At 39.6% G+C, this 27,622-nt stretch overlaps 1 protein-coding gene across 1 annotated transcript in view; it reads left to right on the forward strand.

Annotated features, from left to right (window-relative positions):
• The window catches only part of LOC115218598 (gem-associated protein 5), a 93,585-nt gene extending 70,248 nt beyond the window's left edge, over window positions 1-23,337 (forward strand). The window contains exon 15 of the mRNA XM_029788494.2: window positions 23,081-23,337. Coding sequence (XP_029644354.2) covers window positions 23,081-23,337 — 257 coding nt within the window. The remainder of the gene's footprint in view (window positions 1-23,080) is intronic.
• The last annotated feature ends 4,285 nt before the right edge of the window (window positions 23,338-27,622 follow it).

Raw genomic sequence — 27,622 nt, forward strand, 5'->3', positions numbered from 1 at the left:
ATCTGGCCACCCCCATTAACAGGACAAAATCCGAATTTAAAACACTTGATGATGATGATGTCTGCTTTTCTCTTTTAGATGAGGCCTCTTCTACACAGCGTCCTAAAGCAACAACACTTGCATTTCTTTGTCATCTTTATGGGGTTTGTCATCTTGTGATTAGCTTGCACTGCATCTGTTTATATTTACTTCGGTTCCTCCTCTTCCACTGTTTCCTTCATGTGTCTCCTGAAATTCATTTACCAGCATTCATACACATCACATGACTGTATTGTCAATGCAGTTGTCTTTGTGGTGTATGCAATGTCTATTTGGGTGTTGAGTGAAAATCTGCTCATCTCCTTGGTAGCAGAAGGTAAGGTAACCATGACAGAAGATGATGACGAATAAAAACAGATGGAAAGATGTGATGTAACATGTGCAATAATACATCAGGATCTCAGACATCACACATGAGATGACACAGAGTTGATGAGATGAGAAGTGACATCCAACCCATTTCAGCATTGTGTGTGTGTGTGTGTCTGTATGCATGTATATTCATATGTACTTGCCTACACACATATACATGCATACACACAAACATTTATATATATATATATATATATATACATTGGGTCATTCCATAAATAATGTGTTGTTTTATACTTTTTATTTTTCAAAATTAAGATAAACAAAGTTCTTTTTTATCATCATCATCATCATCATCATCATCGTTTAGCGTCCATTTTCCATGCTAGCATGGGTTGGACGGTTCTACTGGGGTCTGTGAAGCCAGAAGGCTTCATCAGGCCCAGTCAAATCTGGCAGTGTTTCTACGGCTGGATGCCCTTCCTAACGCCAACCACTCTGTGAGTGTAGTGGGTGCTTTTTACGTGCCACCCGCACTGGTGCCAGACAGAGCTGGCAAACGGCCACGAACGGATGGTGCTTTTTATGTGCCACCGGCACGAGGATCAGGCGAGGCTGGCAACGGACACGAAACGGGGTGGTGCTGGCAACGGTCGCGAAACGGAAGGTTCTCTTACATGCCACCGGCACTGGTAACACATCTGCAATTTCCATTGATCAATTTCGATTCTGATCCTCACTTGCCTCAACGGGTCTTCACAAGTAGAGTTTCGACATGCCACCGGCACTGGTAACACATCCGCAATTTTGCATTGATCGATTTCGATTCTGATCCTCACTTGCTTCAACACGTCTTCACAAGTAGAGTTTTGTGTCCCAAGAAGGGAAGGTATGCATACGTAGGCTGGCTCCATCCCATGTAGAAGGCCACGGGTTATGGACTCACTTGTCCTGCCGGGTCTTCTCGCGCACAGCACACTTCCAGAGGTCTCGGTCTCTAGTCATTTCCTCAGTGAGACCTAAAGTTCGAAGGTCGTGCTTCACCACCTCGTCCCAGGTTTCCTGGGTCTACCTCTTCCACAGGTTCCCTCAACCGCTAGGGTGTGGCACTTTTTCACACACAACTATCTTCATCCATTCTCGCCACATGACCATACCAGCGCAAACGTCTCTCTTGCACACCACAACTGATGCTTCTTAGGTCCAGCTTTTCTCTCAGGTACTTACACTCTGCCGAGTGTGAGTACCGACATTACACATCCATCGGAGCATACTGGCTTCATTTCTTGCGAGCTTACGCATATCCTCAGCAGTCACGGCCCATGTTTCACTGCCATGTAGCATGGCTGTTCGTACACACGCATCATACAGTCTGCCTTTCACTCTGTGCGAGAGGCCTTTTGTCACCAGCAAGGTAAGAGCTCTCTGAACTTTGCCCAAGCTATTCTTACTCTAGCAGTTACACTTTCAGCACACCCACCCCCCCTGCTGACTTGGTCACCTAGGTAACGGAAACTATCAACTATTTCTAGTTTTTCTCCCTGGAAAGTGACGGAAGTTGGTCTCAGAGCATTTTCAGTGTTTATTGTTCCTGAGCATCTGCCACATACAAAAACCATCTTCCTAGTTAGCCTTCCTTTGACATTGCTGCATCTCTTATGTGTCCATAGCTTACACTTGGTGCATCTTATAGAGTTTTCTACCTACACCTTTTCTACAGATCGAGCAGGGCCATCTACCTGAAGGCGTTTGTGATTTGTCTACCTTCCTACTGATTACGACTTTGGTTTTAGCTAGATTGACTCTGAGGCCCTTCGATTCTAATCCTTGTTTCCACACCTGAAACTTCTCCTCCAGTTCTGATAGCGACTCAGCAATTAGAGCAAGGTCATCAGCATAGAGGAGCTCCCAAGGGCATCCTGTCTTGAATTCCTCCGTTATTGCCTGGAGGACTATGATAAATAGGAGGGGGCTGAGTACTGAGCCTTGGTGGACCCCAACCTCTACTTGGAATTCTTCACTGTACTCATTTCCAACCCTCACGCTACTAGCAGCGTCCCTATACATGGCCCGCACAGCTCTCACTAACCATTCATCTATCCCTAGTTTCCTCATTGCCCACCAGATAAGGGATCGGGGGACCCTGTCGAAGGCTTTCTCCATGTCAACAAAAGCCAGGTACAGGGGCTTATCTTTGGCTAGGTATTTCTCCTGCAGCTGCCTTACCAGGAATATAGCATCAGTAGTACTTTTCCCTGGCACAAACCCAAACTGCATCTCATCTAAACTAACTCTCTCTCTAATTAGTTGGGCTATGACCCTCTCCGTAACCTTCATCACCTGATCCAATAGCTTGATACCTCTGTAGTTATTTGTATCTAGGGCATCACCTTTACCTTTGTAGCAGTTGACTATTATACTGCTACACCAGTCATTGGGTATGACTCCTTTGTGTATCACCTGATTAACTATACGGGTGACTAGGCTATAGCCGACACTATCAGACATTTTGAGCATCTCTGCAGTGATTCCTGATGGGCCTGGGGCTTTTCCTGTCTTCATGCTTCTAATTGCCTTAGCTACCATGGAACTATCAACTCGGATAGCTGGTCCCTCTGTTGGGTCAACATTCGGCAGACTCTCTTTATCCCATTCATTTTCTTCATTCAGCAACCTTTCATAGTGGCATCTCCAAACCTCTCTCTTTGCATCCTCATTTAGCGCAAGTGAACCATCTTCCATGCGAACACACTTCTCTCCTACCACATCACAATTCTCTCTCACACACTGTCTTGCAACGCGAAACACCTCCAGTCTTTGGTCCTCACGGCGCAGAACATTGGCAAATTTTTTCTTATCTGCTTCCCCTCTGGCTAAATAAACCTGTCTCCTAGCTTCTCTTTTGGCAGTCTGATACAATTCCCTGCTACCCCCATTTTTCTAGACCTTCCAAGCCTGTCTCTTTTCTCGAATAGCCCTGTCTACAATATTGTTCCACCACTACGTTATTCTAGGTCGAGAGGGGACTTTGCACCAGCCACAGATCTGGTCAGTGGCTCTCAGCAGGTTGTCCCTTAGAAACGTCCAGCTGTCTTCTACCCCCTGTGATGCTCTATCCCCTTCTACTTCGTCAGAGGCTTCAAGTAATATTTAATCTAAATATATTCTCCTTCATTTTCTACAATGCTCTTCCATCTATTTGTTAGACTTGCAAGGCCCCTCTTTCAAAATGCATTTGTCTGTGACAAAAATACTCCTCCAGTATTGTTCTGACCTTGTCTACAGAATTCATAATTTTTGAAGACTGCAGAATATATGATAATCAGATGGAGCAATGTTCGGCGAATATGGTGGGTGGAACATCATTTCCCATTCAAACTGCTCCAGCCTTTGGAATGTCATCCTCAATGTTTGTGGCTAAACCTTTTGTCTTGAAACCAAAGATGGTGGGTTTTTTTCTAGTGGTGACTTAAGCTGCTCAAGATGCTCACAGTAGATCTCCTTTGCTATCATTTGGTTTGGCTTTTAAAAGTTCAAAGTGGACTAAACCTTTCATCAAACCATGCTCTTCAAAACTTGCACTAAGTATACAAGGTAAAATTACTACTTGTTTTTATAGTAAGCTGATGCTGGTAGTTTATCCCGCCCCCTCCTACTTTCAGTTCATACAGTTGAAAAACCGCATTATTTATGGGATGACCCAATATATATATATATATATATACAAATTGAGATAGGGGTTGTAAATGCAACTCTCCATGGGATAACATATATCCAATATACTGCTAGTGAAGTACCCAACAAACTTAATACATAAATGTTAAGAATTGCGATGCAATTAATTCATTTACTGTATTATATGGGTAAAGGTAAAATGTTTTACCACAAATTCATAATACAAAATAAGAAAATGGAGAAATACATCCAAATCAAATATCAATTACCAGATAATACCCAATCACATACTTTATTAAACCACCACATAAGAAAATAAGTACAATATGTATAAGAGAATATAAATATAAGTAAATATAAATATAAATATAGACTACATCTTACAGCTGTTTCAGCCATGCAGATAAGTATGTCTCATTTTACTTATATTAGCCATTTGTGGTAGGTCAATACGTAGTTATAAATGAGACATTTACAAAAATATCCTAAGGCCTCTTCGGAGAATATGTGATACAAATCAGATTACATACACACTTATATAGGTGTGGGTACATACCCATAATAAAACATATGCATATACATATGAGTGCATATACTCATACTCCTATACACATAAATATACATATACATAATAATATAAATCAATAAACATACATATGTTCCACATTCAATGTTACAGTTTTCCAACTTAATATTGTGATAATTACAATGTAGAAAAACATACACATATTAATACCCAAATGCAGACATACAGAGTCAAGAGTACATTATATTAATTCTTATTAATTTCCAAAATGTCATTAATGTTAGCATCGTTATCATTGTCATTACCACTAATGCTACCAATATCATCATTCATATTATTATTAATAACACTAATACTAGAAAAACAATATATAGATTCCATTATTAGCAATATAGTCACAATAGTACTACAATACCATGCAAAACGTTAAATATCTGCATATACATACGAAATATGAAACAAAAGCATTCTGTTTACACAACATTAAGATCCACAGGTGCACAGATGTATGTCCGAGTTGAAATTTATAATTTCCATTGTGACACAAATACACTATTACTTTCAGAAATAGTTACGAATCTAGCGCTAAAATATGATTGGCTTGTGGATTTAAATTTAAATTACCATTGTCTTCTTTACGGTTGGTTTGTTGAGAGCGTTACATTTCCACTAAACCAGCTTAGGCATGGGAGACCTATACCAACAATTATACACACACATACACACGCACATCCGCACATATCTATAAACATTTATATTTATATTTACTTATATTTATATTCTCTTATACATATTGTACTTATTTTCTTATGTGGTGGTTTAATAAAGTATGTGATTGGGTATTATCTGGTAATTGATATTTGATTTGGATGTATTTCTCCATTTTCTTATTGTGTGTATATATATATATATATATATACATACACATACACATTTTTACTAATTTCACTCATTAGACTGTGGCCATGCTAGAGCATTGCCTTGAAGGGTTTAGTCGAACAAATCAACCCTGGTACTTATTCTATCAGCCTCTTTTGCTACACCACTCAGTTAGAGAGCTGTAAACCAACCAACATCAGTTGTCAAGCAGTGGTAGTGGACAAAAAACACACACACACACACACACACATATATATATGATGGGCTTCTTTCAGTTTCTGTCTACCAAATCCATTCACAAGGTTTTGGTTGGCCCGAGGCTAGAGTAGAAGACACTTGCCCAAGGTGCCATGCAGTGGGACTGGAGCTGAAGCCATGTGGTTTGGAAGCAAACTTTTTACCACACAGCTATGCTTGCATCCATCCATCCATAGCTACAATCATCTGTCTTTATGTTCTGAGTTCAAATTCCCCTGAGGTTGACTTTGCCTTTCATCCTTTCGAGGTCGATAAATTAAGTATCAGTTGTGTACTGGGGTCGATCTAGTCAACTGGCCCCTCCCCAAAAATGTCAGGCCTTCTGCCTAGAATAGAAAAGGATATAGATATACATAGATATACATACCCACAGAAATGGAAAAACATGGACACAAAAATTACGACATTGATAATCATAATCATGACCATTGCACTCTTTTTTATTTCTTTTTTGGTTTTCCTACCATTTTTCAATGATTTAGTCAGTCATTGGAAGAACGGTAGTTCCAAGGACAGTTAGGGTTCAAATCCCATGGGCAAGTTTTGACATTTTTCCATCCAAGGTGGCTTTTATTTTAAAACTCAGTATTTACTCACTATTATTTATAGTTCTATCTATTTCAAGTTCCACTGCTGAAAACGATTTATTATCTGTTGAATTTTCTAAACTTTTATGATGTAAATAATTAAATAAGAATGGAATTACACCAGACCATTAAACCCCATCTTAAGTGATGGGAAATATTTACAATGTTTACGTCTATGTGGAATCTCAATCTGTTTGGTCTCCATCTGTCATCGGGTGTCCTATTCCTAGATGTGTGCTTGCCATAATACAACTACTATGACTGCTGCTACTACAGGCGTATCGATTGAGGACCCTTATCAACAGAGTCAGTTATTTCCCGAGGCCTTTTCAACTATTTTCAAACAAGTTGATGGTCGTGAACCCCCTCCATTTGATAGATTGGTACCTCCAATGCTTAGATTGGTCATCACTCAGGACGAAGTCGAACGCGTTATTCAAGGCCTCGATGTCAAGAAGGGTCACGGCCCTGACGGCATACACCCACGGGTTATCAAAGCGTTGGCTCCGGTCATCTGCAAGCCTTTAACACATCTATTCAATATGTCATGGGCGACGGGTGTTATACCTGCAGACTGGAGAACAGCGATAATCTGCCCAATTTTCAAGAAAGGGAGCTGTGAAGACCCGCTTAACTACCGACCGGTTTCCCATGCTTCAATAATCAGCAAGATGTTCGAAACCATCCTTAAGAAAAGTATGATGCGCCACCTCCAAAACACAGCCTCTATTTCTAATTCCCAACACGGCTTCGTGCCGAAGAGATCATGCTTGACCAACTTACTGGTAATGGAGGAATTGGTGACGCGTATCCTGGATGATGGTGATGCTGTTGACATCGTTTTATTGGACTTTGCCAAAGCTTTTGACTTGGTAAACCACCGCCTATTACTTGTCAAGCTTCAAGCATTTGTTTGTTTTCATCCAGATATTGTACGATGGGTTGGTGCCTTCCTCTCAGATCGCTCCTTCCAAATCCAAGTTAATGGTTCGCTGTCCAATGTCTCCAGTGCGAGCAGTGGCGTGCCTCAAGGTTCAGTGCTTGGGCCCTTATTGTTTTTAGTCTTCATAAATGACTTGCCCGACGACCTCACGCAACACACCCTTCTATTTGCCGATGATGTCAAACTGGTCGCTCCTCGCAGTGATATAGAGGATCTTCGTCGATGCCTCCACCAAATTTGGAGATGGTCTAATGAATGGGACCTGTGTCTGAACTTGTCAAAGTGCTGTCATCTGCCTGTTGGCTCTTCTCCTGCAACTCAACTTGATTTCGAGCCGGGTCGTCTGCTTCTGGAGAGGACCGACCAGGTAAAGGAACTGGGTACCTTGGTGGATTCTTCCTTTTTGCCTTCGGCCCATGTGCGTCCATGCTGCCAACAAAGCATGCGGAGTTCTGTTTTTGATTCGATGGTCATTCGGAATGCTCACAGCAGCCATATTCCTACCGCTCTATGTCACGCTGGTGAGACCCATATTGGAGTACGGGATTCATGCCTCTTCTCCTTATCTCCTCAAAGACATACAGCATCTCGAAAGAGTCCAGAAGCTGGCTACCCGCATGGTTCTTGGTCTCAAGCATTTGTCTTATAAAGAAAGGCTGAAGACGCTCGACCTTTATTCTCTAGAAAAAACGCTGCCGCGGTGGTGATCTCCTTCTTGCTCACATCATAAGCGGAAAGTGTAACCTCTCGAAAGAGCTGTTCTTCACTCCTGCTCCAGAGCGTCGGCTGCGGGGTCACTCTGAAAAGCTCTATCTGCAACAATTTCATCTCAATCGAAGGAGAGGGGCTTTCTCCGTCCGGGTTGCAGTTCCGTGGAATAAGCTGCCCGACGAGATAGTGAAGATGCCGACGACCGCTCGGTTCAAAGTCTCCCTTGAGCACAAGTGGCCTGATCTCTTTACATGAACACCACCCTGTACATAACTCCATGTCCCCTTATATGGCCTTGCTTTTCGCTTTTTGAGCCAAAAAATTAACTAACTACTACTAGCACCACCACTACCATCACCCCTTCTACTACTACTACCACTACCTCTACTACTACTGCCACCATCATTACTATTGCTGCTACTACTACTACTACCAGCACCACCACCTCTACTACTATTGCCACCATCATTATTACTGTTGCTGCTACTACTACTAATGCTGCTGTCACCACCACCACTACCCCCACTACTACAACTACTCCTGTCACCATCATTACTGCTGCTACTACTTGTGCTACTGCCACTGTCACCATCACTACTACTACCACCACCACCACGAGTACTACTGCTACGACTCCTACCATAATTATTACTGCTGCTGCTACTACTACTACTACTGCTACTACTACTACTATACTGCTGCTGTTACCACCACCGCTACTACTTCTACCACCACTACCACCATTGCTCTCAGAGTCAAAGGTGACTAGGTAGCATGTACCATGCTTTTGATAATTGTTTTACATGCCTTTGTAGTCACAAAAGCAAACACAAACATCCCTCCCCAACTGCGATCCAGTGCAATGTCCATCCCACCCTCGGTCTGGCGGAACATCTCTCCCACCCTCGATTCAGTGGATGTGACTGCAAGAGGGAGAGAAAGAGGGAGAGGGCTACACCGATACTCAGCTGGTGCTTAACGTAATAGCAGACTAAACATGAGTCGAGAGCTCAGAACCTGTAATATTAAACTAAGGGCAATATGGTTATTATCCCCTACGCTGCTGGAGCATGAAAATGTCCTTCTTTTCTTTTTTTTTTTTTTAGAATTTTGTAAGAAATTTGATTAGATTGAGATGAAAAAAATTTTTTTTTTTACTGTTTTACTATATTACCAGTTTGTTTCTTGGTGGTGGTAGTGGTGGTGGGTGTTTCTATTTTATGTAGCATGGGTGGTAGACTTATTTTTCTTCTCACAGTTGCATTTACTTCTCAAGCATGAAGTAGGAGTGGAAGACGATGTTTAAATGTTAAGTAAACTGATGTAAGACAAAGTCTTGTTTATAGCTAGTCTGGGGGGTGAAGTGGGGATGGTGAGAAGATGTCGTTGTTGTCGTTATTCAACGTCCTCGTTTCTGTGCTGCTTGCATGGGTTGGACGGAGTTTATTCGAGACAGATTTTCTGTGGTTGGATGCCTTTCCTGTCACAAACCCTCACCTTTTTTCAAGCAAGGTAAATATTTCCCCATGGCCAGACATGTTCTCACAGCATATTGGAAATGAACAACACCGCTTGTATGACAGTGACACTCATTTACAACTATCATTATGTAATGTTAAAACGAGGAGACACAGACTTGCATATACACATAGATATTGGGTTGTTCGGAAAGTTTGTGCCAATTTTTAAAGGAAAGAAAAATGTCAATAAATACTTGCCATTACATTTTTAATCAACTAAATATGAATCATTTTGTTGCACAATGTGTCTCCATCTTTCCTTTAACTTGAAAATACCCTCTTCCCAGAATTGAGGTGGTGTCATGGAAAAGAATTCATCAAGGTAACTTTTTATGTCATCCAAGGAATTGAAATTTTTACCATTAAGACTATTCTGCAGAGACCTGAATAAGTGGAAATCCGAAGGAGCAATATCTGGTGAATATGGAGGGTGGGGTAACACATCCTAGCTGAGCTGCAGCAATTTTTGTCTGGTTCCCTAAGCATCAAGTGCCGCAAATGAACTTTCTTATCTTCCATTTTAAAGGGTTACAGAATTAACACGGGTTATAGGAACATAAATCTTCTTCCACGAAAAGATAGCTTAAACTGTGCTCTAAATGGAGGTGTAGTCAAATCCTATTTTATGGACTCAACCATGTTCTAAAATAAGTTGAAAGGTAAGCTACTATAAATCGGCATGAAATTTCCAGACAACCCAATACATAAAAACATCCTTCGGTCACAAATGAGATTGCACCTAGAAAGTTCCCCTCCAAGGCACAAATCTGGGCAGGGTTATTTTGTGGAAGACCAGTAATGGCCCATGCATGCCACACCACTGATATTATCCAAGGGAAAGGCAAAGGCACCAGTGACGTTGCAACTTATTTCTACAGTTCAGTGAACTGGAGCAATGTGAAATTGTCTTGCTCAAGAACATAACACAGTCCAGTCTGGGAATTGAACTCACAACCTCATGATTGTGAGCCCAGTGCTCTAACCACTGAGCCATGTGCCTTCACATATGTACATACATATTGTTATATTTGGGTATGATTATCTTTTGCTGATTAAACACACTATTTAATCTTCACTTCAGATTTATTATTTTTATGTTTGCTTTGTCAGAGTTCTTTAAATCACACATATTCTGTGACCTCTTCAGCGACTTTCTGTTCCATATGTCTCCTCTTGTCATGTCTGTTTCCATACACACACACACACACACAATGGTGTTCTTTCAGTTTCCAAATGCCAAATCCACTCCGAAAGCTTTCTGGTTGGCCCAGAGCTATAGTGAATGACACTTTCCTAAGCTGTCACATCATGGGACTGAACCCAGAACCATGGGGTTGGGAAGCAAACCTCTTAACCACAGAGCCATGTCCGCACAATTTACAGTAAATTATAGCAAGATTTTAACTTTGTCTCGTTGGTCAATAACCTAGCACCATAATAACAAGACCATTTTATTTTACACATACATTTCTAGAAAATCTTCTTTAGCATGGCCACAGCCCAGAGGCTGAAACTTGCAGAATAGTATTATGTCTCTCTCTCTTTCTCTCTCTCTCTCTTTCTCTCTCTCTCTCTCTCTCTCTTTCTTTCTCTTTCTCTCTCTCTCTCTTTCTCTTTCTCTCTTTCTCTCTCTTTCTCTCTTTTTTTCTCTCTTCTCTCTCTCTCTCTCTCTCTCTCTCTCTCCTCCCTCTCTGGTACACCTGATATTTTTTCAAAAAAAAAAAAAGAAAAGAATTGCAGGTGATGATGTGCTGGAGTGAAAATATTTTGCGACATTGGCAACAACCTAATGATAAACAAATACATTTTGAGACAGTCATGTTTAAGAAAACACAATTCCTAAGGCTTCAAGACATCTTGCTGTTAGATTAAACAGATGTTGTCACCATCACCGCCACTGCTACTTTTCTGAATGTTGCAGCATAAATCCATGTTGATGTGGTTAAACAGACGGATGTTAAAACAGTAATGGTGTTGGTTATTGCTAGCCTTGTGTAGCTGCAACCTCCTTGTTTTCCCTTAGTGCATGCCAAGCAAATTATTTGAAGGGACTTTTTATGTAAAGAACAAAGCTAAAACCATCTGAGAAAAGTCTTATTACACCTCATACAATGTCTAGTTACTAACTGCCTAATTACATCTAATATCAAGTTTTTTTTCTTTAAACCTTTAGCATTCACATTATTCCATCAAATGTAATGCTTTATTTATTGACATTGTTTTGAATTAATCATGAATTATCTTTTTTTGTTGATATTTCGATGGTGAGCTTATTTATTTTTAGTATAACATTGTAGGGTAGGTGTAAGAGGCTGAATAATGGCTAACCTGTACATAAAACAGGTATAATATTTGGGCTGAATGTGGCTGGTTTAAATGGTAAAGGATTAATAAGAATTTCATAACTTCACAACTAATAAACTAATATTCCATGGGCATAAGGTGTAGTGGTGAAAAGCGCAGGCTACTAACCTCAAGATTCCGAGTTCGATTCCAAGCAGTGACCTGAATAATAATAATAATAATAATAATAATAATAATATCGAAAAATACCTTAGGAATGAGAACCCAGGTTCGAAATTCCCCCAAGACACCTTATGAAGGCTGGAGGGTATATCAGCTGAAACGTTCTGTTAACAAAAAACAAGATGAGGACAAATATCCGTCAAATGTAAGTAATGTAAATAATTCCTCATCTCTTAAATATAGAACTGAATAAACTAATACAAAAGTGCATCAAAACATATATATCAATTTAAACTCCTATGTATATATGCACATGAATGGGTCTCATGGTGTAATGGTTGGCACTCTGGACTTTGAATCCAGCGATCCAGGTTCAAATCTCGGTGAGACTTTGGTGCTTTATTTAATTTTTAGGTGCAGGCATGGCTGTATGGTAAAAAGCTTGCTTCCTAACAACATGGTTCCAGGCTCAATCCCATTGTGTGGCACCTTGGGCAAGTGTCTTCTACTATAGCCTCAGGCTGACCAAAACCTTGTGAGTGGATTTGTGAGATGGAAACTGAAAGAAGCCTATTATATGTATGTTTATGTTTTTCACTGTTTGATTTGCCTAATAGTGGTTTTATCTCTAATTTAATTTATATTTATATTATAAAATTAGATTTAATCCTAAATCTAATTTTTCCCTGTAAGTTTGGATTTACTCCCTAATATTATTATTATTATATTTATTTTTATATATATATATATATATATAAAATAATAGTTAACGCCATACTAATATGGCATTCTTATAAAAATAAGAATAAAGCTGTCCGCTTATTAGCTCCATGAGGCCATCGCCTTAAGTTAGCTATTTGATACACAAACTGTATCCATATAACCTTCGAACAAGGGAGGTCAGTCGCTCCACACTACTTGACCGGCAGCTACAGACGCGTTTCGGGGTATTGCCCCTTTTCAATGCAGCGTAGCCAGCCAGTAGGTGTCGCTTCCGACAATCTCTGTTCGATGGTTTTATTTACCTAGTTTCGGTGGAATACATCCACTTGTTTTCAATAATAGAAATATTAAAATTACTAAGTCTCTCTAAAAGAGAACAGCGGCAGCGTTCCCTGAAAATAATAGTTATCGCCATACTAATATGGCATTCTTATAAAAATAAGAATAAAGATGTCCGCTTATTAGCTCCATGAGGCCATCGCCTTAAGTTAGCTATTTGATACACAAACTGTATCCATATAACCTTCGAACAGTTTGTGTATCATCTAGCCATAGAAACCATGCTGAAGTAGACAGAACTCAATGCAGTCATTGGATGCATCAGATGTTGTCAAACTATTGAACCCATGTCCGTATGGAACATGGACAGTAAATAATGATGGTACACTTTTAATATATGTACAGAGTATTTTGCCAAATATAGAAGCAGTATATTAACTTGTATATACCCACCTATCACATCATGTGCAGACAAGTACCATCAGTTACTTGTCTCCAGAATTCCATCTTGTACATCGCTCTTGGTAGGTTGTTCTTCAGTTGGCCAGAATCTTCAACCAGTTTGTCAAGAAGTGTCCTGGCAGTTACGTATTTTATTTTTTATTTCACCTAGTTTCAGCTCACGAGCTGTGGCCATACTGGGGCACTGCCATTTGGTGTTGCTACATAATTTTACTTCAGGAATGCTTTTTAGCAATTTACATTTGGTGCATAAGAGAGTTTCATGTAGCTGCCCTCATCTGCACCACCTGCCGCGAAGTTGGTTCATCTGGGACACCTGACAGGAAGAGGTCCAGCTTTATTTTGAAGACACCTACATCCACCCCATGCAGGTCTCTCAGGTCCTTCGGGAGGATATTGAAGAGCTGTGGACCTCTGAAGCCCAGGCTATCACAGTATCTTGTCCTACATCTTGATGGCAAATTTGGAGTCCTTGGCACTATGCAGTGGCACCCAGTTCTAGTATTTGTGTAACTCTTGATGCCAAAGTTTCAGACAAGTCCTTCCAGGATCTTCCAGATGTATATTATGGCATATCTTTCTCACCTACGCTCTAAGGAATAGTCTTAATCTCTTGAGTCTTTCCCAATAGCTTATATGCTGCATAGAGGCTATCTTCTTTGTGTAGCTTCGTTGGATTGCCTCAAGTTCTGAGATTAATTTGACACCATATTTTAACATGTATATACACAATACTTTAACAAGTATATACACTGTATTTTAATAAATGTATATTCTAAATTGTAATACATATACTAGTGGGTGCTGAAAAGTACCTAGCTTTGTGAAAAAGAAAATACAGGAGTTAATTATGATTTTATTCAACATGTACCCTCTCAGATCCACACACTTATTGCAGCAGTCCTTCAGTTTTTCTAAGCCCTGTGAAAGAACTTGGAAGGTTGGGCCTCCAACCAGGCCTTTTGCTATACCCTTAAAGCCAGGAACTTTCTAACACCCCCTTGTATATTCTATATTTTAACAAGTATATATACTCTATTTCAACAAGTGTATATATACACAATATTTTAACTGTATAAACACTGTAATTTTAACAAGTATATACACTGTATTTGAAGAAGTGTATACACAGTGTTTTAACAAGTATATACTCTTTTACTTGTTTCAGTCATGCTGGAGCACCACCTTTAGTCAAGCAAATCGACTCCAGGACTTATTCTTTGTAAGCCTAGTACTTATTCTATCGGTCTCTTTTGCCGAACCTCTAAGTTACGGGGACGTAAACACACCAGCATCGGTTGTCAAGCGATGTTGGGGGGGGGGAGACACACAAACACATACACACACATACATATATAAATATATATATGTATGTATATATATATATATATATATATATACATACATACGTTAGGCTTCTTTCAGTTTCTGTCTACCAAATCCACTCACAAGGCTTTGGTTGGCCCGAGGCTATAGTAGAAGACACTTGCCCAAGGTGCCACATAGTGAGTCTGAACCCACTCCTGCGCCACATATATATATATACATATTAAATTGGAAAATCTTTGTAGTTACACTATTGATTGATCCACAGAGCAGAAGTTGATATAAACATTAATTAAATTTTTTAACAATTTGCTTGACTCCAAATCTTTGATTTTGGGTAGAAAAGCTAATTCACCTAGTGTTGTTTAATTGATATAACATGTATTTTTGTTCTAATAATAGCAATGTTTGTGCAGAATGACTCGAGCAATTCTTCAATCTATAATTAATGTCTTCTAATTGTGTCTTAATGCATTGTCAGAGATGAATTTAGAATCGGATTGCATTCTAAAAATATAGGTTAAATATTTGGATTTACAGAATGAAAAATGTGCTTCGGCATTATTGTTTTGGATACCTTTCTGAATAACCAGCCTCATCCAATTTGTTGTTGCTTGATGTAACTAATCAGATGTTAGAAATCTGATTTGACTGATTTTAAAATGGTTTGCCTGAATTTAGTCTTGGAGCTGTTCTTTACATACCATTATAAAGAGATGAATTGGGTTGGGTTACGACAGGTGAAGGCTGGTAGGTTGGATCTAAACCATCTAGTTTGCTGTTCAATATATTTTCATATATCTGGAAGTTTTAGTTAAGATTTTAAACTAAAGTTGCTAAGCAGGGCTTGGTGTCCATATAGAAGCCTTGTTTTTCTTTTCTTTTCTGACTTGAATCAGTCATCAGACTGCTGCCATGCTGGGGCATCGCCTTGATGAAATTTTAATCAAATGAATTGAACCCAGTACTTACAAATTTTTTAAAGCCTGGTACTTATTCTGTTAGTCTCTTTTGCTGACCCACTAAGTTATGGGGATGTAAACAAGCCAACACAAGCCAATACTCTTTACTCCCTTTACTTGTTTCAGTCATTTTGACTGTGGCCATGCTGGAGCACCGCCTTTAGTCAAGCAAATCGACCCCAGGACTTATTCTTTGTAAGCCTAGTACTTATTCTATCGGTCTCTTTTGCCAAACTGCTAAGATACGGGGACATAAACACACCAGCATCAGTTGTCAAGCGATGTTGGGAGGACAAACACACACACATATGGGATAGTGTATTGCTGAGGCTCAATGCTCAAAAGGTGCTTCTTACGTGCCACCAGCATGGGTGCCAATTATGTGACACCAAGCATCGGCCATGACTATGATTTCACTTGGCTTAACAGGGAGTTGCCAAATACAGATCAAGTTTGTTTTGCTCACTTTTAATTGATCTCACCACATAAACGATTCACTTGTAATGAAAGCATGCTATAATGCAACTTGATGCATTATGTTTAAACAGACACGTCTTATTGCACTCTTCACAAATAAACAACACTGATAGTGTCTGAGCAAAATGACCGAAGCATGACATATAAAGAGTGCAGGACTTATTTGGTAATTCCAAATGTATGCTTTAGGTCTCATCAACAAAAAATTTGAAACTACTATTGGCAGACTAAATGCTTCTTGTTTATCTTTCCCATCTAAGCTGTAAAAGAAATAATCTTTTCTGTTATAGGCACAAGGCCTGAAATTTTGGGGGAAGGGGTAAGTCGATCGCATCGACCCCAGTACTCAACAGGTTCTTAATCTATTGACCTCGAAAGAATGAAAGGCAAAGTCAACCTCAGCGGGATTTGAACTCAGAACGCAGCGGCAGACGAAACACCGCTAAGCATTTCGCCTGACATGCTAATGATTCTGTCAGCTCACTGCCTTGTAAAAGGAATAATAAAATCATCCACACACATATGAAAACAAACTGGAGAGCAGCCTGTTGGAATAGACCCAAATTTGTTACATTGCACTCAAAACATCTATAATGGTTGTATGATGGGATATGTGCAACATGATCCCAGAAAAGACTAGAGTATAATATGTTGAAGGTTTTCGGAACACGAGAGTGAAGGAATGTGATCTAGTGGTTAGGGTGCTTCACTTATGATTGCAAGATCATGGTTTCATATTTCTTGATTGCCCACATGGGGCTAAACATAGAGAGGACAAACAAGAACAGACAAAGGGATTAAATCGATTACATCGCCCCCAGTGCGTCACTGATACTTTATTTATCGACCCCAAAAGGATGAAAGGCAAAGTCAACCTTGGTGGAATTTGAACTCAGAACGTAACGTTTCTCCCAGCTTGCCGCAAGATCATGGTTTCAATTCCTGGACTGGGTGGTGTGTTGTATCTTTGAGCAATACATATATACACATATATAAGATGGGCTTCTTTCAGTTTCTATCTACCAAATCCACTCACAAGACTTTGGTCGGCCCGAGGCTATAGTAGAAAACACTTGCCCAAAGTGCCACGCAGTGGGACTGAACCCAGAACCATGTGGTTGGTAAGCAAGCTACTTACCACACAGCCACTCCTGTGCTGTGATGGGGAACAAACCACAGACACACACACACACACATGACAGACTTCTTTCAGTTTCCATCTACCAAACCCTCTCACAATTCTTTGGTTAGCCCAAGGCTATAGTAGAAGATGCTTACCCAAGGTAACTCACACCTCACACAGTGGAACTGAACCAGGATCATGTGGTTGGGAAGCAAACTTATTACCATACAGCCATGCCTGTGCTATTGAGTGGCTGTGTGGTAAGTAGCTTGCTAACCAACCACATGGTTCTGGGTTCAGTCCCACTGTGTGGCACCTTGGGCAAGTGTCTTCTGCTATAGCCCCGGGCCGACCAATGCCTTGTGAGTGGATTTGGTAGACGGAAACTGAAAGAAGCCTGTCGTATATATGTATGTATATATATATATATATATATATATATATATATATATGTATGTATATATATATATGTATGTATGTGTGTGTGTTTGTGTGCTGGTGTGTTTACATCCCCGTCACTTAGCGGTTCGGCAAAAAGAGACCGATAGAATAAGTACTGGGCTTACAAAGAATAAGTCCCGAGGTCGATTTGCTCGACTAAAGGCGGTGCTCCAGCATGGCCGCAGTCAAATGACTGAAACAAGTAAAAGAAAGAAAAGAAAGAATATATATATATATATATATATATATATATATATACACATACATACATACATACATACATACATACATACATACATACATACATACATACATACATACATACATATGTGTGTGTGTGTGTATGTGTATATATATCATCATCATCATTTAATGTCTGTTTTCCATGCTGGCATGTGTTTTATACATGGTCTGATCGATAAGTATCAGGACTGTTGCCATAGCAACGAAGCTAAAGTATGCCAAGTGAAGCTGCTTGGCACAGATTGACCTTAAACTCTGCTGTGAATGGACACTAAGTTTTAACATTCTAGCTCACTTCTGCTGAAAACTGACAACACTGCCTGTATGATAGTGATGCTCATTTACAGCTATTACATGATTTTAAGAGAAGGCCACACACACAATATTCTTTCTTAATCGAAGACAGCAAGGTGTGATTTGAAGGATATTTAGCTGCTGTTACTAGTAGGTCGAGCAAGTATTTATAACTCCAATGTAGTGATGCTAATATTGGTGTTGAAGACAAGAATCAAAATATTCATTAATTTAATTACTCAGAGAACCATCACATGCAAATAAACTTCAAGTGTGCTTCATTAAATTGGAAAATATACAATTGAACAATTTTCAATAATTTCAAAAATTCTTCGCTTTAATGAGATCTACCTAGACGTAACTAAATGTCAAGGCCTGCTATTGTTGCTGCTGCTTGGCCACGACCACCTCATTACTGTCAACAATAATGCTACAGCAGTCATCACCACTAATACCATCGCTATCAGTACCATTTCCATGGCCACTGCCATTGCCACCACCGCCACTAATAGCATTGCCATCACCACTGCCACCGTCACTATCTCCACCACCACTGTGTAAACAACACTACATCCTTACCATTAACTATATACCATTTCCATAACTGCCTGCCTCTTCTACTCCTACCACTACCACCAGACACATCCCTCCTCCTACCGGCCCTTCTATGCTTATTGTTCATCTTGTTAGAAATAGCAGCCAAGTGTCCCTGTCTAATCAATGTGTAGATAACAGATGTGGTGGCCATGGCTGGAATTTCTTTGGTCATCATAGGCTTATTCAGTCAGGGCTGAGTTGGCAGGGGTTAAAATACATGATCATCACATTGCCAACATCACTGTCACCGCCAACACCACCATCTTCATATCAACTACCACCACCTCCAGAATCACATCTTTCAACAACTACTACCACCACCACTGTCATCTTCATACCAACTATCACCATCATCACCATCCCATCCATCACCACCACCACTATCTCATCCACCACCATAATTGTTGTTTGAAATTCAAAATCAAATTTCAGGATGAGCAGGCTGTATTTTTATACCCAGTTAACATTTCTTAAAACTAACAATTTTAGTGTTTAATTAACTGTACTAATGACATGTTTAGCTTACCACAATACATAGACAAGGCACAGAGAGGTAGAGAGAGAGAGAGAGAGAGAGAGAGAGAGAGTGGGGGAGGACAGAGAGACTGTGTGCAATCCTTCTTCCTCTCCTCATATTACTCCTCCTCCGACACCGCCACTGTTGCTGACATCACAACAGCAAGAGAGTCGCCATGCATCCTGCAATTAGCGATTGTGGGTACCGAAGACAATGATGTGATGATTATAGTGATGGTGGTTGTGATAAGGATGGTGGTGGTTGTGATGATGATGATGTTGATAGTGATGATGATACTGGTGATGAAGATGATGATAGTGTTGATGGTAGTGATTGCTTTCTTTCTTTCTTAATAATATCTTTTATTGGTTGCAAGGACCGAAGATTTTGGGGAAAGTACAAAGATAAGATACAAAAACAATATAAAAAAGACAGTAGGGGATGGGATTTATATTGAGTTAAGAGGCAGAATTAACAATATATTTAAAGAAGAACAACCTGTATTAGGAGATGTTGCTTGTCATTAATTTGAAAAGGGTTTGTTTTATATATCTTCGTTAATTAACGACAAAACTAGTGATAGTGAACAATTTCTGTGTGCATGCATATATTCACAAATATACACATGCATGCACATATATATATGTGTGAGTATATATATATATATATATATATATAGAGAGAGAGAGAGAGAGAGGTGCAGGAGTGGATGTAAGGTAAGAAGCTTGCTTTCCAACCACATGTTTCTGGGTTCAGTTCCACTGCGTGGCACTGTAAGCAAGTGTTTTCTTCTATAGCCTTGCGCTGACCAAAGCCTTGTGAGTGGATTTGGTAGACAGAAACTGAAAGAAGTCCGTCATGTGTATATGTGTATGACTTTGTTTTCTGTATTTGTCACCCCGTCACTGCTTGACAACTGGCATTGGTGTGTTTGTGTCCCCACCGTAACTTAACGGTGTGGCGAGGGAGTCCAATAGGACAAGTCATGGCAGTGCTCCAGCATGGCCGCAGTCAAACAACTGAAGCATACTGCTAGCAATTTCTTTACCTTCTTTGGACTTTCTCGCTCTCTCCTTTCTGATGCTGAGCTATGCTCAAAATGTCAAACTCTCTTTTCATCAAACATCAAGCTAATACATTCCTTGTGTCTATCCTCTTGTTTGTTATTTTCATTTGTTTATTTGATTTGACTACACACACAGATAGTTGAAATTTATAGAAAAACAAAAAACAAAGACAGGTGTATGAACAACAAGCTGGTGTATTAGTTTGGTGCTCGGAAAAATGGCTAAATCTTTTACGTTTCGAGCCTACGCTCTTTCAACAGAAAGGAATAAGAGAAATTAAACAGAGAAAAAAAAAACATACTGATCGAGCAGTCAAGCATGGTGAATGATTATATATATATAAAAGTTTGGATGTGTGGTGTTCAGTTACTCATTAAATGAAAAATCCATTAAAGAGGAAATGCCATACATTTTGGGTAAACACAGAAGGACCCTAATTCTACATCAGTTATCGACCGAAATAGCAATATACAGTTTCGTACCTTTCACAATCAGACTGAGAACCTCGAAGGTGCCGCCAATATGCGAAGTTCTATCTTATCATTAAAGGCATGAAACTGTGTCTTAGTATTTCTGTCAATAACTGATGAAGAATTAGAGTCCTTCTATGTCTGTCCTATGTGTACATCTTTTAGTATTTAATGCATTTTTCATTTTATATATATATATATATATATATATATATATATATATATATATATATATGTATGTTTGTGTGTGTATGTGTGTGTGTATATGTGTGTGTGTGTATATATGTGTGTGTGTGTGTGTGTGTGTATATATGTGTGTGTATATATGTATAGTGAGTAGTTTTTGTATTGATTGAGATCCTTTTCATTACATACTATAGAAGTTGGGTGAAGTTTTGGTATGCATGTATGTATATATGCATGAACATTGTCCAACCCATACCAGCATGGAAAATGGGCATTAAATGATGGTAGAGTATGAATGTGTGGTTAAGAAACTGGTTTAGGTTTTGTCCTATTTTGCTGCATCTTGGGGACAGACATTTTCCACTTTAGTCCCAATATGAATAAAGCCCTATAAGTCAATTAGTTTGATGGAAGCTGAAAAACGTCCATAACATATGTATATAAACTGGAAGCTTAAAGACAAAGGGACCAGTTTTGACATCAAATGGCAAATCTTCTCAAATGTTCAGTATGTTCTCTTGAAAAACTGTATCTCTTAGCGAACTAGAGAACCTCTAAATGCATAAATTCCAGGAACGAGATTTTTTTCTGTATGTTTGCATTTCAAGAAATACATCTTGTCCGAAAATTAAAAGTAGATCATCTGACATTTAGTAAACCATTGTCTTATTTACATCTGCTTGATATTGAATTAGTGTACCATTGATTATCTCCCTTGTATTTTTCTTTTTGTCCTTCCCAGCATCTCTTTCTTTAACATCATCTGTTCAAAACACAACTGACAAACTATCTTGTTCTCGGCTTAAAAAATGGTGAACTAAATTATTATTTTGACCACGAAACACTGGGTAGCTGTATGTAACAATATTTGTGATGTTTATAAGTATGAATGTGTATATATATATATATATATCTGTTTGTGTTTGTGTTGTCTTTGTGTGTACTCTTTTCTAGACATCACATGATAGTTATAAATGAGCATCAATATCATAGAAGCAAGGATGTTCATTTCCAATCTTCCATAAAATGTCTGGCCATGAGGAAATATTCCCTTTCTTGGAAACAGGTGTGGGTTGGTGATAGGAAAGGCATCCAGCCATAGAAAACCTGCTTCAATGAATTCCATTTGACCCATGTAAGCATGGAAAAGTAGACATTAAAAGATGGTGATAGGTGTGTCTGTGTTTACACACATACATATTTATCTGTTTGTGTATATCAGAAATGGATGAACAAATTTAATATCAAGTTATTTCAAAAAAAAAAAAAAAGAATGCAACAAAATCTTAGGAGTATTTAGTTCCATACAGACTATGTCCCTTTCCATCAAGGTGAACTTAACCTTTTACCCTTACAAGTTCAATACAGTTAAGTACCAGACAAAGTGTGGGACTCAATTCAATCAACTAATACCACTACAAGTTGCACCTGGGCATGTGACTGCATTGAAAGCATTAAAAAAGAAACAGAAGGAAAATATAAACACTTGCACTCTTACAGTCCATTATTTTGTCAGTTAATCATCATCTTCTCTTTTATCATCTTCTCTTTTGTATATAGGTAAACACACACTCACACATCTGTGTATTAAGTTACATTTTGATCATTTAGCACAGTATAATTATATAGTTGCCTTTTAGTCTGTCTAGCTGCCTTATCAAATTATGTATCTATCCATTTCTCTGTTTATCTTTCTGTCTCCCTTGCTAGCTCTCTATATTGATTTAGCTAGCTACCTTTATTTACTTATCTATCTACCTACCCCCTCTCTCTCTCTCTCTCTCTCTCTCTCTCTCTATATATATATATATATATATATTATATATATATAATATATATATAATATAGTGTGTGTGTCTATGGCTACTGATCACCGTTCCTCTGTGCTGTCTGTCTCTGTCTGTTCATTTGTCTCATCTAATAAATTTAGACATGCAATCATCCACTTCATTATGATATCTTCTGATCTATTTTGAAAGTAGATTTTATTCTTCCAGACATCAAGAAAAGTGTGAAGGTGAAGAAACGTTCGACAGCCAAGAAAGCAGGTGGGTCAGTTGCTACTGCCGTGACCACTTTGGAGAAAAACAAGGAATTAGTTGGAAATAAAGAAAGATCATCCTCACCATCTACAGAACTGTCTGATGTTCAACTTGGAATTGAAACTGGTGATTCTATTTCCTCTTCTAACAAGACAGTTCTTGCAACTGAAGCTTCTCAAAATCATGATGGTATGATCATATTATTTTTTTAGTATTTTCATATAATTTATTATATGTTCTTGTAATTTATAGTATTTTCCCTTAACCCTTTCATTACCATATTTCTCTTAAAATACACTGCCTTTCTTTCAATTGATTTTGAAAATAATGTAGAGTCTATACTATAGGCGTAGGAGTGGCTGTGTGGTAAGTAGCTTGCTAACCAACCACATGGTTCCAGGTTCAGTCCCACTGCGTGGCATCTTGGGCGAGTGTCTTCTGCTATAGCCCCGGACCGACCAATGCCTTGTGAGTGGATTTGGTAGACGGAAACTGAAAGAAGCCTGTCGTATATATGTATATATATATGTGTGTGTGTTTGTGTTTGTCCCCCTAGCATTGCTTGACAACCGATGCTGGTGTGTTTACGTCCCCGTTACTTAGCGGTTCGGCAAAAAAGAGACCGATAGAATAAGTACTGGGCTTACAAAGAATAAGTCCCGGGGTCGATTTGCTCGACTAAAGGCGGTGCTCCAGCATGGCTGCAGTCAAATGACTGAAACAAGTAAAAGAGTAAAAGAGAGTATAGTAATGAAAGTTGCTTATCAATTAGTTTGGAGCATGTAACTTTTACTGAGAATAAGCAATTATTAAAGTCTTGACTGTCTAGAAAATTCATATAAATTACAGTTTTGATATATTTTTATCAAAATGCCATTTTCATGCATCTTTTATTAGAGAAAATCTTATGTACATCAATCAGAAAACTAACATTTATTCACTGCAAACTAGCATCTTTTGACATCTTTTCTAGAAATATGAAGGTTGCCCAAATATTTGCAATACTGCTTTCTACAAATTATAAGTTTAATCCAGTGTCAGTCAAGTTATGCTGATTCTAGTACCCTTTCATATTTGTTGGGTGTTGTTGAAGAAATAGAAAGGAAAATATGAAAAGTGGTTTAAATGTACTTATATCAATTGGGCCACCCTGATTTTGTTCTTTTATAACATTCCAAAAAAGTGGATATTTGCTTCTGAAATTTACTACAAGTACATTTCAGATGGTGTAAATTACGGTCATATTGTGGTGATGGGGTTTGTGTAATTCACATTCCTCAATTTTGTAACTCATAACTTTTAGAAAAATGTTTTTTTTTTTAAATTTGGTCTATGACAATTTCTGCAAATTTAATTTAATGTGCAGCTAGGGAGAAAAGGGTGGGGTGGATTGAACATTTGGAAGAATTATTGATATTGGAAGAGTTCCTTTTCCTTGATCTGGTTTTTTTACAACTGGATCTTCTTACTATGACATCTACCCTTGTTTACCATGGGGGTTTAGTTAAAAAAAAAACAACAGACTGATGAATGACTCTTTTCTATGCACTTTGTAAATGGAACAAATAATAAATTCATTGACACCAAACTTGCAGCTCCAGACGGCAAAGCATCCTCTGTCACACATTTTCCTGATCATCTTCATCTTTTCCTGCAGAGAAAATAACTTTTAGGTGTTGTCTTTTGGGGATCAGATTCCTTTTATCATTTTTTTATTTTACTTGTCTCAGTCCTTTGACTGTGGGCATACTGGGGTGCTGCCTTGAGTATTAGTTGAATGAATTGACCCCAGTAATTTATTTTTAAAGCTTGGTACTTATTCTCTCGGTCTCTTTTGCTGAACTGCTAAGTTATAGAGATGTAAACACACCAACACCAGTTGTTAATCATTGGTGGGGGAACAAACTCAGACACAAAGACTCAAGTGGATTTTATATATATATATCATCATCATTTAGCGTCCGCTTTCCATGCAAGCATGGGTTGGACAGTTCAACTGGGGTCTGGGAAGCCAGAAGGCTGCACCAGGCCCAGTCTGATCTGGCAATGTTTCTATGGCTGGATGCCCTTCCTAACGCCAACCACTCCGTGAGTGTAGTGGGTGCTTTTTACGTGCCACCGGCACGGAGGCCAGTCGGGGCGGCGCTGGCAACGGCCACGGTCGGGTGGTGCTTTTTACGTGCCACCGGCACAGGGCCAGACGAGGCTGGAAACGGCCACAATTGGATGGTGCTTTTTACGTGTCACTGGCACAGAGGCCAGTCACGGCGGCGCTGGCAACGGCCACGATCGGATGGTTCGCTTACGTGCCACCGGCACTGGTATCACAGCTGCAATTTCCATTGATGTTGATCGACTTCGATTTTGGTTCTGATTTCTCATTTCCACTTGCCTCAACTGGTCTTCACAAGTGGAGTTTTGTGTCCCAAGAAGGAAAGGTATGCATAAAGTCGACTGGCTACATCCTAGGTAGAGGCCACGGGTTATGATCTCACTAGTCCTGCCGGGTCTTCTCACGCACAGCATACTTCCATAGGTCCCAGTCTCTAGTCATTTCCTTGGTGAGACCTAAAGTTCAAAGGTCGTGCTTCACCACCTCGTCCCAGGTTTTACTGGGTCTACCTCTTCCACAGGTTCCCTCAACCGCTAGGGTGTGGCACTTTTTCACACAACTATCTTCAGCCACTCTCGTCACATGACCATACCAGCGCAAATGTCTCTCTTGCACACCACAACTGATGCTTCTTTGGTCCAACTTTTATCTCAAGGTACTTACACTCTGTCGAGTATGAACACTGACATTACACATCCATCGGAGCATACTGGCTTCATTTCTTGCGAGCTTACGCATATCCTCAGCAGTCACGGCCCATGTTTCACTACCATGTAGCATGGCTGTTCGTACACATGCATCATATAGTCTGCCTTTTACTCTGAGCGAGAGGCCTTTTGTCACCAGCAGGGGTAAGAGCTCTCTGAACTTTGCCCAAGCTATTCTTACTCTAGCAGTTACACTTTAAGCACACCCACCCCCGCTACTGACTTGGTCACCTAGGTAACGGAAGCTATCAACTACTTCTAGTTTTTCTCCCTGGAATGTGGTATAAGTTGGTCTCTGCACATTTTCAGTGTTTATTGCTCCTGAGCATCTGCCACAAACAAAAACTATTTTCCTAGTTAGCCTTCCTTTGACATTGCTGCACCTCTTATGTGTCCATAGCTTACACTTGGTACATCTTATAGAGTTTCTACCTACACCTTTTCTACAGATCGAGCAGGGCCATCTACCTGAAGGCGTTTGTGATTTGTCTACCTTCCTACTTATTAGGACTTTGGTTTTGGCTAGGTTGATTCTAAGGCCCTTCGATTCTAATCCTTGCTTCCACACCTGAAACTTCTCCTCCAGTTCTGATAGTGACTCAGCAATTAGAGCAAGGTCATCAGCATAGAGGAGCTCCCAGGAGTATCCTGTCTTGAATTCCTCCGTTATTGCCTGGAAGACTATGATAAATAGGAGAAGACTGAGGACTGAACCTTGGTGGACCCCAACCTCTACTTGGAATTCTTCACTGTACTCATTGCCAACCCTCACCTTACTAGCAGCGTCTCTGTACATAGCTCGCACAGCTCTCACTAACCATTCATCTATCCCTAGTTTCCTCATTGACCACCAGATAAGGGATCGGGGGACCCTGTCGAAGGCTTTCTCCTTGTCAACAAAAGCCAGGTACAGGGGCTTATCTTTGGCTAGGTATTTCTCCTGCAGCTGTCTTATCAGGAATATAGCATCAGTAGTACTTTTTCCTGGTACGAACCCAAACTGCATCTCATCTAAGGTAACTCTCTCTCTAATTAGTTGGGCTATAACCCTCTCCGTAACCTTCATTACCTGATCCAGCAGCTTGATACCCCTGTAGTTGTTTGTATCTAGGGCGTTACCTTTACCTTTGTAGCAGTTGACTATTATGCTGCTACACCAGTCATTGGGAATGACTCCTTTGTGTATCACCTGGTTAACTATACGGGTGACTAGGCTATAGCTGACACTACCAAATATTTTGAGCATCTCTGCAGTAATTCCTGATGGGCCTGGGGCTTTCCGTCTTCATGCTTCTAATTGCCTTAACTACTAAGGAACTGTCAACACTGATTGCTGGTCCCTCTGTTCGGTCGACATTCGGCAGACTCTCTTTATCCCATTCATTTTCTTTATTCAGCAACCTTTCATACTGGTGTCTCCTAACCTCTCTCTTTGCATCCTCATTTAGTGCAAGTGAACCATCATCCTTGCGAACACACTTCTCTCCTATCATGTCACAATTCTCTCTCACACATTGTCTTTGTCTTGCAACACGAAATACCTCAAGTCTTTCATCCTCACAGCGCAGAACATTGGCAAATTTTTTCTTATCTGCTTCCCCTCTGGCTAAATACACCTGCCTCCTAGCTTCCCTTCTGGTAGTCTGATACACTTCCTTGCTACCACCGTTCTTCCAG

The sequence above is a fragment of the Octopus sinensis genome, linkage group LG13 (genome assembly GCF_006345805.1).
Source record: "Octopus sinensis linkage group LG13, ASM634580v1, whole genome shotgun sequence".
Classification (NCBI taxonomy): domain Eukaryota; kingdom Metazoa; phylum Mollusca; class Cephalopoda; order Octopoda; family Octopodidae; genus Octopus; species Octopus sinensis.